Source organism: Panthera pardus, unplaced genomic scaffold (genome assembly GCF_024362965.1).
Source record: "Panthera pardus isolate Hobbes unplaced genomic scaffold, ASM2436296v1 HiC_scaffold_17, whole genome shotgun sequence".
NCBI lineage: Eukaryota > Metazoa > Chordata > Mammalia > Carnivora > Felidae > Panthera > Panthera pardus.
In genome coordinates, this window is record NW_026526732.1 from 59968470 (window position 1) to 59981952 (window position 13483).

Genomic DNA, 13483 nt, shown 5'->3' on the forward strand with positions numbered 1-13483 from the left:
TCTATGTGCTAGATACTGTCTTTGAGCAGTATGAAAGTTATGTATTTAATCTTCACAGTGACATTTTGATGTAGGCATTACTATTTCCACTAAATAGATGAGGTACTTGATGCTCAGAAATGTTAGGTAAGTAGCAGAAGTTTACAAAAGTAATAATAGGTAGATTTCAGTTTTAACAGTCAGGCGATTCTGATTCCAAAGTTTTCACTCGAAGGTAGAAACAGATTTAACAGTCTTTAATAATTGACATAAAAGAGCCAAGCAAAAATCCAACCTTTAATTCTACGCCAACAAGCCATCTTTTTAATCTAAAAAAGTAGGCAGGAAATAAATGATACACAACCAGAAGTTTCATAAACTTCTAACTAGATTTAAAACCTGTTCAATAGTGATATATCAGTCTAATTGCACATTTCAAATTATTGTGATTGGGTCCAGTTTTAAAGAAGCGTACTAGATTCAAGTACCAAGTAGATTCTGTATGAATCTTCCTTAGTTCTCTATGTCAATTAACCATCCAACACACACACACACACACACACACACACACACACACACACACTCACACACACCAACTACTATGGTATTAATGCATACAAGAGATAACAAATGATGTTGGAATAATATGACTGAATTATTTTTTTAAAGTAATCTCTACCCCCAACATGAGGCTTGAACTCACGAACCTGAGACCAAGACTAGCATGTTCTGCCGACTGAGCCAGACAGACACCCCCATGGTTGAGTTAGTTAAACTATAAACACCATATCAAAATTTGTTCTACATTTGTAAGGCACCAGGAGTTTAGGAGGAGTCATTGATATAGTTTGTAATTATAAAAATTTAGATAGGTTAATATTTTTATATGTTAATGCATTATCTCTTTCAATCTTTAGAACAACACACAAAATTGATTATTTCTATTTGACAGGTGAGGCTCAAAGAGGTTAAGTAACTTGCCTGAAGTAACAGCATTAGAAATGGCTGAAAATGGGATGCAGATGCTGACTTCTGATCCCTATTTATTAATTTAATTTTATTTGGGAAGGAAACTCGTGTGAAAATTTGTACAGTAAAGTTGAAGAAGAAGCACTAAATGTAACATTTTTTGCTGGTCTCTAATTCATCATACCTAAATTTTACCTTTGGATGCTAAAGGACTCCTTTATATTTGCTTCAGACTATAGTACAGGGATCTTCCTTTATATATCATCTACCCATTCTATGTATCTGCATCTATAAAATGAGGATTATAACTGCCCCATGATATTGTTGGAGGTAATAATAATATTAGGATGCAGGAAGTGTTAAATACATTTCACAGTTAGGTCATTTTATAGTTGAGATTGTCAATAGAAAAGGTAACATGTGTCAGGAGCTAGATTCAAAGTTTATATACAAAGTCCTTGTTTGAATCAAACTTCCTAGGCTGCTGTACATTCTAGGGCCCTTAATGTTCATACTTCATAAATGTGTATGTTCCTACTTCTAATAACACAGTCAGATAATTCTTGGACTCAAACAGGCAAGAGCATTTCTGCATTGGTAAGATACAGGTGTAGGTTATCTAAAAACAAAAAAAGAGGAAAATATCTACTGTTGTATCTATCTACATGAAAAAAAGTTACAATTATTGTTTATTATATATAACACAAATTTCACTATATAACAAACCCTTGACTTATTTGTAACATTTTCTAGCTATCTTAATTTTTAAATATAATTCTTCTGAAATTGAGCATGACAAAACAAGCTGCAATTTGTTATAAGTCACGGTTGCAAAGAAGGAAAATTTGTTAAAATTTGACAGACATACTGAGTCTAAAATTAATAAAATACAAAATTAAATGTTACATATTTATACATAAATATTTTATAAATAGTTAACACTTAATATTTAATTTAAAAATCTATCAAAAATATACATATTTAGTATACTGAGGCCATATATTATAAACGATAATTATCCTAATAATATTGGAGCCACTAACATTGTCCCTTTAGTAGATAAATAAGGATATGGCTTACCTTTTATAACAATATCTAAAAGTAATATAAATCTATATAAATATAAATAATAAACATTATATATATTTATATTATTTGTTTTTATATAAAACTGATATAAGTATTTAAATGGAAACTATGTCAATATTTATTATTTAAAATTGAGGGGTGCCTGGCTAGTTCAGTCAGAACAGCATGGGACTCTTGAAATTAGGGTTCTGAATTTGAGCTCCATGTTAGGTGTAGAGATTATAAATAAATAAATAAATAAATAAATAAATAAATAAATAAATAATAAAAATTAAAAATAGGGGTGCCTGGGTGGCTTAGTGGGTTAAGTGTCTGACTCTTGATTTGGCCAGGTCAAAATCTCACTTTTTGTGAGTTCAAGCCTGCATGGGCTTTGTGCTGACAACATGGTGCCTGCTTGAGATTCTTCTTCTCTCTCTGACCCTCCCACTTGCACTCTGCCTCTCTCAAAATAAATAAACTTAAAAAAAAACTAAAAATTAAACTTTATTTTATTTAAAGACTCTAATGAGGCCAAGATATCTTTTATCTGGTATTGCATTTCAATATTTTTAATATAAATTCTAAAATTATAAAAATAATAAAATAAATTCCTAAAATTATGAATAAAATGGAATAATACAAAAAATATAGTTTTGATAGTAATCACCACTCGTCTACTCCCTTTCAGTCCATACCCTATTTCTAAATACAGAAGGTAGCTTCGCTCTGTGTATTTTATTCTTAAGGTGAACAAATAGTCAAAAAATGCTTTGTGCATTGTAGAATAGATTCACTCTCTTTTTATTTTAGAAATAGATCCAATGAAGAGAAGGTACTATTGTTTATAGCAACTGTTAATCTTCCTTAGTCAGAACTTTTCTGTAGTTCGTTATGAATCTGTATCCGATTAATAATATTTCTTGTTATTTATATGCCTCAGTGCCATTTCTTCCTCTCTGGTTTAAATAATTTCAACCAGTATTTCATGCTGACTTTAACTATTCTGAATGTCTATATGTTAAATGTTATACATTTATAATTGTCTATTAACTAAATGGTATGTAAAAATTTTATCCCAGCTTTTCTCCCATTGTTTCCCAATCCATTTTCCTCTAATCCAGGATGGTGAACACTATGTCACATTTGCTGTTAGCCCCTTTCTAACCTGAATGTCTGCTCTAGTAAAAGAATCTATTGCTTATTTTCTTAACCATTCTCTATTCCCTTTATATTGTGCCCTATACTTGCTTTCCTTACGCCATCTGTGATCGATTATACCTATATGTAACTATATAGCTGTTAAATATAAAATAAGAAGCTGAGGAAAGTTGTGAACAGAAATGTATTAATACAAGTTTGTATTGCATGATTTTAGATAAGTGTTTTAAGGATAAAATTTGCTCTTGAGGATAGAAGGGGTAAAAAAAAATTTCATGATTCAACCCTACTTTTTTAAGTGAAAACTTTAAAAATTGGCCTAAAAAATAACATGGGGCGCCTGGGTGGCTCAGTCGGTGGAGTGTCCGACTTCGGCTCAGGTCATGATCTCACGGTCTGTGAGTTCAAGCCCCGCGTCGGGCTCTGTGTTGACAGCTCGGAGCCTGGAGCCTGCTTCAGATTCTGTGTCTCCCTCTTTCTCTGCCCCTTCCCTGCTCTCTCTCTGTCTCTCAAAAATGAATAAACGTTGAAAAATTTTTTTTAAAAAATAACATGATTATGAAGGAAATGATTCATTGCAACCGCCATTTTCCATGTAAGGAACAATTACTTAAAATGGAAACTCCAACTCTTTACCAGCTTTAGATAAATGCTGATTACTTAATCTGTCAATGAGCAAAGGCAATTAAATGGAATGTTGTATGTTAATGAAACAAAGGGGGTTGTTAGGTCATCTCAATTATTTATATTCAGATTTAACTTGCAGCCTAGTATATCATGGAAGATTAATAGGTATTAAAATGAAGAAATAGAGTGCCATTCTGTTATCCATGCCACAAATTCTATGTCCTTTTACCATTCAGTAAATCAATCATATACAAATGTAATGAATGTTGTGTTTATGACTTCATAATATACTCTGAAATATCTTATGCAAATATTTCTGCTATAATGATTATAATATAGACCCCTAAATATTTCTTCTGTGGTAAAGACAAGAATAAAACTAGCAGTTATGTTGATAAACATTGTTAAATGTTACACATTTTTCAGCAAAATATTAAGAAGTCATGGAAAACTCCTGGTAAATTTATGTTTGTCTTTTGCTATCACAAAATAGCATGGAAAACAAGGAATTTTAACAAGAATTTGAAGGAAGACTTAGGAAACTAGATCAATCAAAGACACACAAAATTGGGAAGAAGTCAACAAGTTTGAATACGATTTTTGTACTGACAGAGATGTGAGATGTGATCATTGAGACACTATCTTCTGATTTTGTCAATTTCCTAAGCTCTGTGAGTAAAGAGACATATTGTCCTCACCACCAAATTTTGAATGCCTGGTATCAAGCCCAGAATACACAGCACACACACAATTAAAATTGATAACAGAAAAAACAATTAACTTATTACTTGGCTACTTTTTATTCCTCTGGTGTTTTAGTGGGATGCAAGATAAAGTCAGATTTTTCAAAATGCCTTTATTGATTAAAAAATGAAGAGTTAGTTTGATCCGTTGTCTGGTAAAACCTTATATTCTCTTTTCAACTGAATCGAAGAAAACAGCTTCAGCTGATTAAGCAGACAGCAGCAAAGATAGGCTTGTAGTTCTAGAAGTAAATGAATGCCTGCCTGGTCATACTTCATATCTCTGTGATTCTATTTTCTAAAGGTAAATCTTTGTACAGTAGCAGAGTGATCACTACTGCACCCTTCATATATAAGCTAACTCCCTGCTGTGAATTGGTACACATTTATCTTTAAAGTTAATCAAATGATGACAGAAATTATAAACTTTCTGCGCTATGGTCTGTCATTATAAATAAATAGTTTTTAGGAGGACATTGGAACTTAAATACATAAAGACTCACCTCTCTTATAAACATTTTCACTCTTTGGTAAAAGAGAAGGGACAGAACTTTTTTAACTCACTAAACTTTCACTATTTAATCAGAAGTATTTCTAAGCTTTTGCCTTTTAATAAATTTTGTCTAACAAATATGTGAGATTAGCCTAATTTCATTTTCTAAATGATTACATATCTCAACAATAAAATGTAAGTATGCAAATTTTTAAAAAAGCTCCCTAAAACATATTTGGGAAAATGAGAGAATCTAGTGATGAGAACACAGCTGTAATGTGATTAGAATAAATTAACACACACATTTATTCAGTCAGCCATTCTTTCCTTCATTATTAAGGAATGAAGGGCTTAACTAGTACAGGGCATTCAAAGATAAGGAAACCTACTTCTTGCCTCCAAAGAGTTATAGTCTTTTGGAAAAGAGATGTGAAAACAAACAAAAATACCAGAGCTAAATTTCAACATGGGGTTTAAACAAAATGTGCATAAATGAAGGAACACACAGGTAAAAATCACAAAAAAAGGTAACAGATGATCTGAAATTTAGAGCACAAGGAGGAAGAGGCCAAACATTCAGATAATGGGAGCACTCCATAGTGAGATGAGGAGGACCCCGTATTGTGGTGAGATGGGTGGCTTCAAAGAGCAGGGAGCAAACAGGAGGCTGAACAAGCAGCAGAAGCCAGATCATGGAAGGCCTTGTAGGTTTGGTAAATGGGTTGAAATTTCATCTAGCAAATGACAAGGAGTCATGAGCCATGTTCACACTAGAAAGAAGGTAAATGTAGGGGAGAGATGTTAGGGCTGGGACTTCAGTGAGGAGACTTGCAACAGCCAGAGGAGAGATCACACGGTTCTTAACTAAGACGTGGGTCTACGGGGGGAAGGAAGAATGTAGTGAAGAAAGATATTGAGATAGTAGGTTTGACAGTGTTTGATGACTGTTGGGTGTGAAGAGAGGGGTAAGGAAATGGAGATAGCAGTTGGTATTCAAAGTTTGTATTTCCAAAACACTAATCTCCCTATAGTAATTCAAATGATGTAGCCAACCAACACAATCATTATTGATTTGTGTTTTAAATTAATATTATCAAGGAATATATGTTACACATCAACACAAGGAAACAAATGGTACTTTTAAGCTACCGGATAAAGACAGGTCCATTAGTACTAATGAGTATATGCATGATGGCAGCATTGGGAAAAACATGTCTTGGACATAGCTGTTTAAACTGACCTGGAGGTATTTCTACTTGATTTCATTGTCTTGAATTGAGATTGCTGCAAATTCAATATATCAATAATAACTACAGCCATCATCAGCTCTGATGGGTTCAAAAAAGTGAATTCCTGCCCTTTGGTAACTGTGGGTGGAAAAGGCAGATGTCTGGGCAGAAGACTGGGAGCTATGTCATCTGATCAGCAGTAAAGAACAGTGGTAATATCCACTTAGGGGACGTCCATACTCCTAGGAGCATGGAAACATGTAAATAATCAGCAAAGAATGCACAATAGAGAAAGGTTTTTATAGTAAAGGCTCATGTCTGGGGAGAAGTCTAGCACGCTGACTGGACGGCAGTGTGTGGACATTGGGGGAAGTGTGAGAAAGGTGACATGAATTAAAAACAAACAAACAAAAAACTCTAATGTGTGAAGGGTTGGACTTCCTTTTTCACATCCTCCTTGAAGAGATTGGGCTTGGATATACTGTGTGACTTGGTTTCTTGGTTGGGTTTGTAACAAATGAAAATAAAAATTTTACTGAGCTAATAACATTAATATCTTTATTATGATGACCCCAAACTATAGAAGAAACCACAACAACAGGATAAATGGTCTTGTATTCAATAATCATTTAGCAGATAAACACTTGACCCAAGGGTCAGTTAAGGTGCTAACTCAACCAGAAAAATTCTTATGAATCCAATTCATTGTTTCCATTTATAGCTCAACATGAAGGAAGAATTTGAAAGTCTAAGCATTATGATCTTACATACTGACAAATGACTGTGATACTGATAATAATAGGTCTTGCTCCAAGTACTAGGGACTTTGCTGATAATCTCATTTCTTTATGGTACCATAGGGAGAAAAAAAGAACAAGAGATATATAAACACTGAGATCTCATGAATTGACTGAAGGGAATGTTGCCAACACCACAATGCCAGGCTATAATTCTTTTCTTTTCTAACTAGACTCCTCTTAATTTCCTGACTTCATTCATGGTGGAAATAGCCTATTAATTTCTTCTTCTAAACATTTAATGAATGGGAAAATACTTACAATATGATCTTTAATGAAAAAGAAAAATAATACTCATGCAAGGCATAAGAATACCATTTTTATGCAGACCTTATACTGGTTTTATTTTTATCATAATCATGCACTATTAAAATTAAGAATTAATTGTATATACTTTTTTAGATAAGAAATATTATTCAGAAAGCACTCACACAAGTAAATTTATCTTCAGCTCACTCATTTAAAAAATGTTTTCATTTTTAAATCTCAAGTTTTCTGATGAAAACTTTGTATTTTGAAGAAACTAAAAATATATAAATGATGGGGCAATCATCTCTTATATGTGAACATTTTTTATTCTGTCTTATTTAGTATGCCACCTGGAAATGACTATAGCAAAGGTAAAAGTGTTGGCATCGAATATCTGTCTAAAGACTTCAAAATCCGTGGTCTGTATACAATGTGCAGAGTTTTCAATTAAATAGGCTAATTTTCTCATGTTCTTGCCAGTGCTTTTTCATTCTATCACTTATCCACTCTTACCCAATCACCTGCCAATTCAGAAGGACAGAATTGAGGAGGCATGGACTCATGGCTAGAAACAAACAAACAAACAAACAAACAAAAAACCCAGACCTGTATTCCTCCTAACTCCCTTTTTGTTCCATCTTCTGAAGGTTAATTCTCTCCAAGAGACCTTACCTTACTGGATGACAAGAAATTAATACATCTTCCTTTGTATTTATCTGTCTTTCAAGAGTCTCAATAAGTTACTTACAAGTTAGTACTTTGTTTTGGGGGATGGCATGTGGAGTCATATAGGGAATCATACAGAAATATAGAGAATACCTAAGTAAAACTGGGTAATTTTTCTGATTCTGATATATAAAGCAGAACACTAATCCTTGGGCATATTAGTAGAAGTCAGAGTTAAATGTTAAGTAAAGTCTTAAAATTGCCATATCATTGATTTTTCCTAAAAATCATTCAAAAATGACTTTGAGTAACAATAAGATATCCACCGTGAAGTTAAAGATTGACAAAGTTAGCTAAAAACCATATGTGGGAAAAAATATGTACATGATTAAAATGACAATTAAAAATATAGGACATATTTTAGTTTAAAAAATAACATTGTCTTAAGTTCCAAAAGTTCAATTCAACATCTTCAAACTGAGAATAAAGCTTAATATTTGTAATTTTTTTAGGTTGTATTTTATTTTTAATCTGGATATACTTTAGAGAAAAAAATATATTCATTTTAAAGTTATTTAGATATTTTCTTCCCAATAAAGTTTCTCAACTATATCTTAGGTTAATACCAAAATATTAGAATAAGTCAACTATTTCCATTTTTATGTAAAAGAGTGATATTCCCCTTATATTATTTCTTTAAAAATTATTGTGAATATGAGATATTTTCAAATTCTACGAGGTTGTTTTTCTCAAAAAAACAAAAATCTTCTTTTAAGGAAAAAAATAATCAAATTTTTACCTTTATTTTGCTACAACTTTAAAAACACACTTTGAACCCCTATTGAAGCAATTAATCGAAAGTTATAATCATAATAGAAAAAGCTTTTCCACCCATCAGGATAGAGAATGTTATGCTTATAAAATTTCCATTTAGGCTGACACTTAATAAAAGCAGGTTGTAATGACTTAGGAAATGTACAGATTGCCACGGTGTTTAGCTGTTTCCTAAATTGTAGCAATTATTTGGTCTACAGAAAACAGATTTAATGAAAATGTATCAGACATTTATAATTTGTTTAAATAGAATAGTATAAAAGTAGTATAGTATAAATCTACCTGGTTTTATAAGGTAGCCAGTACTTATAGTTGGCTATTGAGCACTTGAAATGTCACTAGTCTGGATTAATATGTATGGTGTCAGATACACAACAATTTTCAAAGACTTAGTAGCAAAAAGAAAATGAAAAATATCTGCCATAATTTTTATACTGATTACCTGTTCAAATAATAGTATTTTTTAATACAATCAGTTAAATGACATAAATTAATAACATTGATTTTTACTTGTTTTTTTGTGTTTTTTTAACATAGCTATCAGAAAATGTTAAATTATATTTGTGCCTTGCCTTAGATTTTCACTGACAGCAGTGGTATAAATAGCTAAACTTCTACAAGAATGTACCCTTCTTTACAGTTTATGTATAAATCCAGTTTCTAGGTGTAATCAAGGACTTGAGAATGGTAAGTGTGATTATTGGTTGGTCTTGAGCCATAAAGAGTGAATAACTCAAAGGATATTTTTGTGTGATATAGGTCATCTATATGATATCAGAAACCAACAGGATGAAGAATAATCATGTATGGGTAGTTAAGATCAAAGGATAACTATTAGGTTAACATCTTCTTCTCAGTCTCTAATTTATCCTATATATGGCACCCATTAATCTTAGAGATATCTCTACATTGCAGGTATTCTAACTATAGTTGTAATGTCTTTTTAGATAGTTGTATACATGTACAAATTTACCATATAAAATTAATTTAGAAAATCATAATAGAATTATTTGCAATAGTAGCTCTGGTATCATGCCTTTGATGTCAAACAATTAAACCCAAGTTTGTATGCAGAAGATTTAACGATTTATACAATATCACTTAAAACACACAAACTGATCTTTAAGTGGGAATTCATACCGTCATAAATCCATCCAGCAAACCTGAATCGGGTTTCGGAGGTGCCTGCAACCGTTCCATTGACCACTTTTCAATGATGGAGGAGACTTGTGTATTTTCTGTATTTAATATTCTGAACCCTGTCATGTTAACACCACTGTATCGGTAGGGCTCTACATCAAGAGCAAAGAGGTCCTGAAAGACAAATTTCTTTGTGTTATTATCAACAGAGTATATTCACAAACATGTATAATTAAAATGGTTAATTATTTTTACTTCCCTTAGAATAGCTAACATGATTGTTTCTCAAATGATGTTAACCATCACAAATCACCGAGATTCAAATAGGTTATTTTCATGCTTTGCCAATGCAAATGTATATATTCTAGATAAATATGTATGTATATATCATATTCTAATTCCACCAGTGAAACAACAGGCTTTTCTAAAACCTGCATTTAAGATTTGCATAAGCTTCCTTCTCCACGTTAAGGATAGCTTGCCCTTAAATTTTATGCATAAACATTTTATTTTTAACTGACTCGATTTTTTTTCTATGCTCTTCTTCCTTGACTGGTGACTGGCACTTTTTTTGCTTTTGTTTTTTGTTTATTTGTTTTTTAAGAAACAGTTCATGATATATGGCTTCTAACAAAAATTATATTAAAGCTGAGAGAAAAAGTTAACAAAACTGGCCTTTTTGGTTGTGGAACCCTGGCAGTTCCTTTGTTTTATACTCTACCCAACAAGTTCACCGTAAGGAACACTTTAGATTTGACTCCCATTTCCAGATGGTAGTTAATGTTCTGGATTTGCCATTTCATTTTCCCAGGAGAGAGGGGCCAAAGCATCCAGAAAAGCTGGATGTCACCATAAGAACATGCAGCATGTGGGACCTCTGCCCTCTTTCAAGCTGGCATTAGTTAATCCTTAGATCTTACAGACAATATTGGGAACCAGGGTAAGAGTAATGCCATTGGTTCTATAGGCAGCTTGTCCTGGATGCATACAGCTACATAGGCCACAAAATAGGATTAAAATTTAGTGGAGAGCAGCTGATATTGGTCTGAACTGTGCTCTGTGCTGTGAAAAATATAAGGGATTTTTAGGGTTTTATTTTTCAACATTTGCAATCTAGCCAAGGACACACACACACACACACACACACATGCACACACACACACACACACACACACACGGGGGCAAAAGAGTAGAAGTGATAAGTGCAAGGAGTCAGAAGCAAGATGGGTAACTTTCCATTTTTATAGTCAAAAATAACTTCACAGAACAGATGGGATCTAAGCTGCCATTAAAGAATGGCCAGGCTCTTGGTAGGCAAAAGGGAAACAGATGTCATTCAAAGTGTCAGTAAAGGCACAAAAATTAGAAAACATAAAACCTATTCAGGAGACTGATCTAGATCAGTTTTTCTATAAAACAGAATTCATGAAGGAAAATAGCTACAACAGAAAATAGGAATGTTAGATTAAAATTAAATTAAAAAATGACCTTCAATTATAGGCTAATGACTTCTATAATCCTAAATGTGTTTTTCTTTTTTTTTTTTAATTTATTTTTCCTTATTAAGGGATACTTTTGATTCCTCTAAAAGCTTATGATTATGGTGGAACTTAGTTGTAACTGCATTGAAATAAAATTTGCTAATGAGTAAAGCCTTCCAATCCCTCTCCTGCAGCCTATCATTAAGTTTCTTACAGGCTGCAAAAAATAGCCTGGTGGGAAGTAATATAGAGATACAGCACAGTTAACCATAGTATTTGCAAGTAAAATACAAACTACTGTGTGAAGAAGCTCTATTGCAGGAGAGTTTTTTTTTATAGGAAGCTATTGTGATCAACTATACTTTAGTAATTTGGTCTGATAGCTTCAAGAGTCCTAAAACCAAGGAGACCAAATTGAAGACTTTTGAGTTAACAGAAAGCATTGGTTAAACTGGTCATTGTGGGAATGGAGACACAAACTAGAGATAGTATGGAGTAAAAAACAGTAGAACTTTGTTGGTGATATAGGATTCAGACAATGGAAGCTTTGCAGGCAGTCAGAAGAGGTGTCAATTTAGAGAACAATACATTAAGGTTTAAATTATTTGAGATTATCTTAATGTGACAACAGACTTGTTCTGTAATGTAGCAAAATACAATTCAGGACTCTTACAAATGGATATTGAGATTTCATTTTATCAAAGGTAATAATTGAAGTTCTTACATGCATACCAGTTCTGAAGACAATAATTAAAGCGGAAAAAGGAAAATAGGATAAAGTCTCAAACCTGGAGATACTCTCAAATTTTGGTGATAGGCAATAAAGGAGAATAGAATATGCCACCCCCAAATATGCCACTTTGCATGTGGATTACTGTGGTCTGAAGGCAACCAAGACACAGTAGATTCAGGAAAACTTTTATGTCTGTTTTAACTATCTTAAAGAATTTACATAGTGGTTTTGTACCAGAAAAAAAAAAAACAAAAAAAAAATATTAATAGAGATAACTTTTTTTAATCTGAAAGATCTATCTGTATAGCAGGGTAAACTTCTAATTACCAAGTATCTGCTCTTTCTATCAGTCTGTGAATTACCTTCCTCCCATTTGAAGCCCCAGGCTCTCATCCCATTCCTTAGCTCAATTACCTGACCTGACCTTGAGTCTCATATCTTTGGGGCTCCTGATGTATGAAATTAAATTTGTTTTTTTTCTCCTGTTAATCTGTTTTATGTCAATTTAATTATCAGACCAGGCAAAGAACCTAGAAGGGAAGGAGGACAAATTTTCCACCCCTACAGCAGGAAAGAATTAGTGACAGAGACAGTCATTTCACAGAGGAAGGAAAATGAGGATAACATATTAATAAAGGCATAGAACCAAGAGTAAGTAGATTTGATAAAAGAGTGAGGTCAGAGTTTCATGCATAGTAAGGAAGAACTGTGTGGTGGGTGTGTAAAAACAAAATATGAAGGTAACATTCAATTTGATAATTGCAAATTAAATCATATTGACTTTAAAAATCCAACTAAAAATAGGCATAAACAGGACCGAAAATTTAATCTACTAAAAGGTGTTTCAATAAATCTGGTTTTTGTAAAGTAAATAGAACTGAGATAACAACATAAAAATTTGTGCTTTTCTAAAATACTGATTTCTTAGCAAATTAATTTTGAAATCTATAATGTTCTAGAAGTCCTCTAAAGCAATATATAAATAAGATATAATATTTTGAATTGATATCTGAAATAAAATTATTTCAAAATCATCAGCTTCCTACCAAGAATTATTTGTTCCCAGTGATGATTCATTCCTCCTGTGTTTTATCAAAAAAAATAAGCTACAAAAGTGCCAGTCATTACTTCTCACTCAAAAACTCATTTTCCATCCTGAAAAGTTGTAGCAATAAAATTTAGAGCATTATCTTTATGCTTTAATAAATTACTTACCAGAGTGGTAAAGATATAATGATAATATTCTGTCATCATTCCCATAGCTAATGCCTACGAAGTAAAAAATAAAAATATTAATATTGAAGGTATACATCA

The 13483-nt window shown here is 32.4% G+C and overlaps 1 protein-coding gene across 7 annotated transcripts in view; it reads right to left on the minus strand.

The window, feature by feature from the left end:
• Positions 1-13483, minus strand: part of GRIK2 (glutamate ionotropic receptor kainate type subunit 2) — a 654159-nt gene that overhangs the window by 350963 nt on the left and 289713 nt on the right. For all 7 annotated transcript variants that reach the window (XM_053904616.1, XM_019442973.2, XM_053904617.1 and 4 more), the window contains exons 6-7: positions 13385-13438; positions 9956-10129 (exon numbers count right to left, since the gene is read on the minus strand). In XM_053904616.1, coding sequence (XP_053760591.1) covers positions 9956-10129; positions 13385-13438 — 228 coding nt within the window. The remainder of the gene's footprint in view (positions 1-9955; positions 10130-13384; positions 13439-13483) is intronic.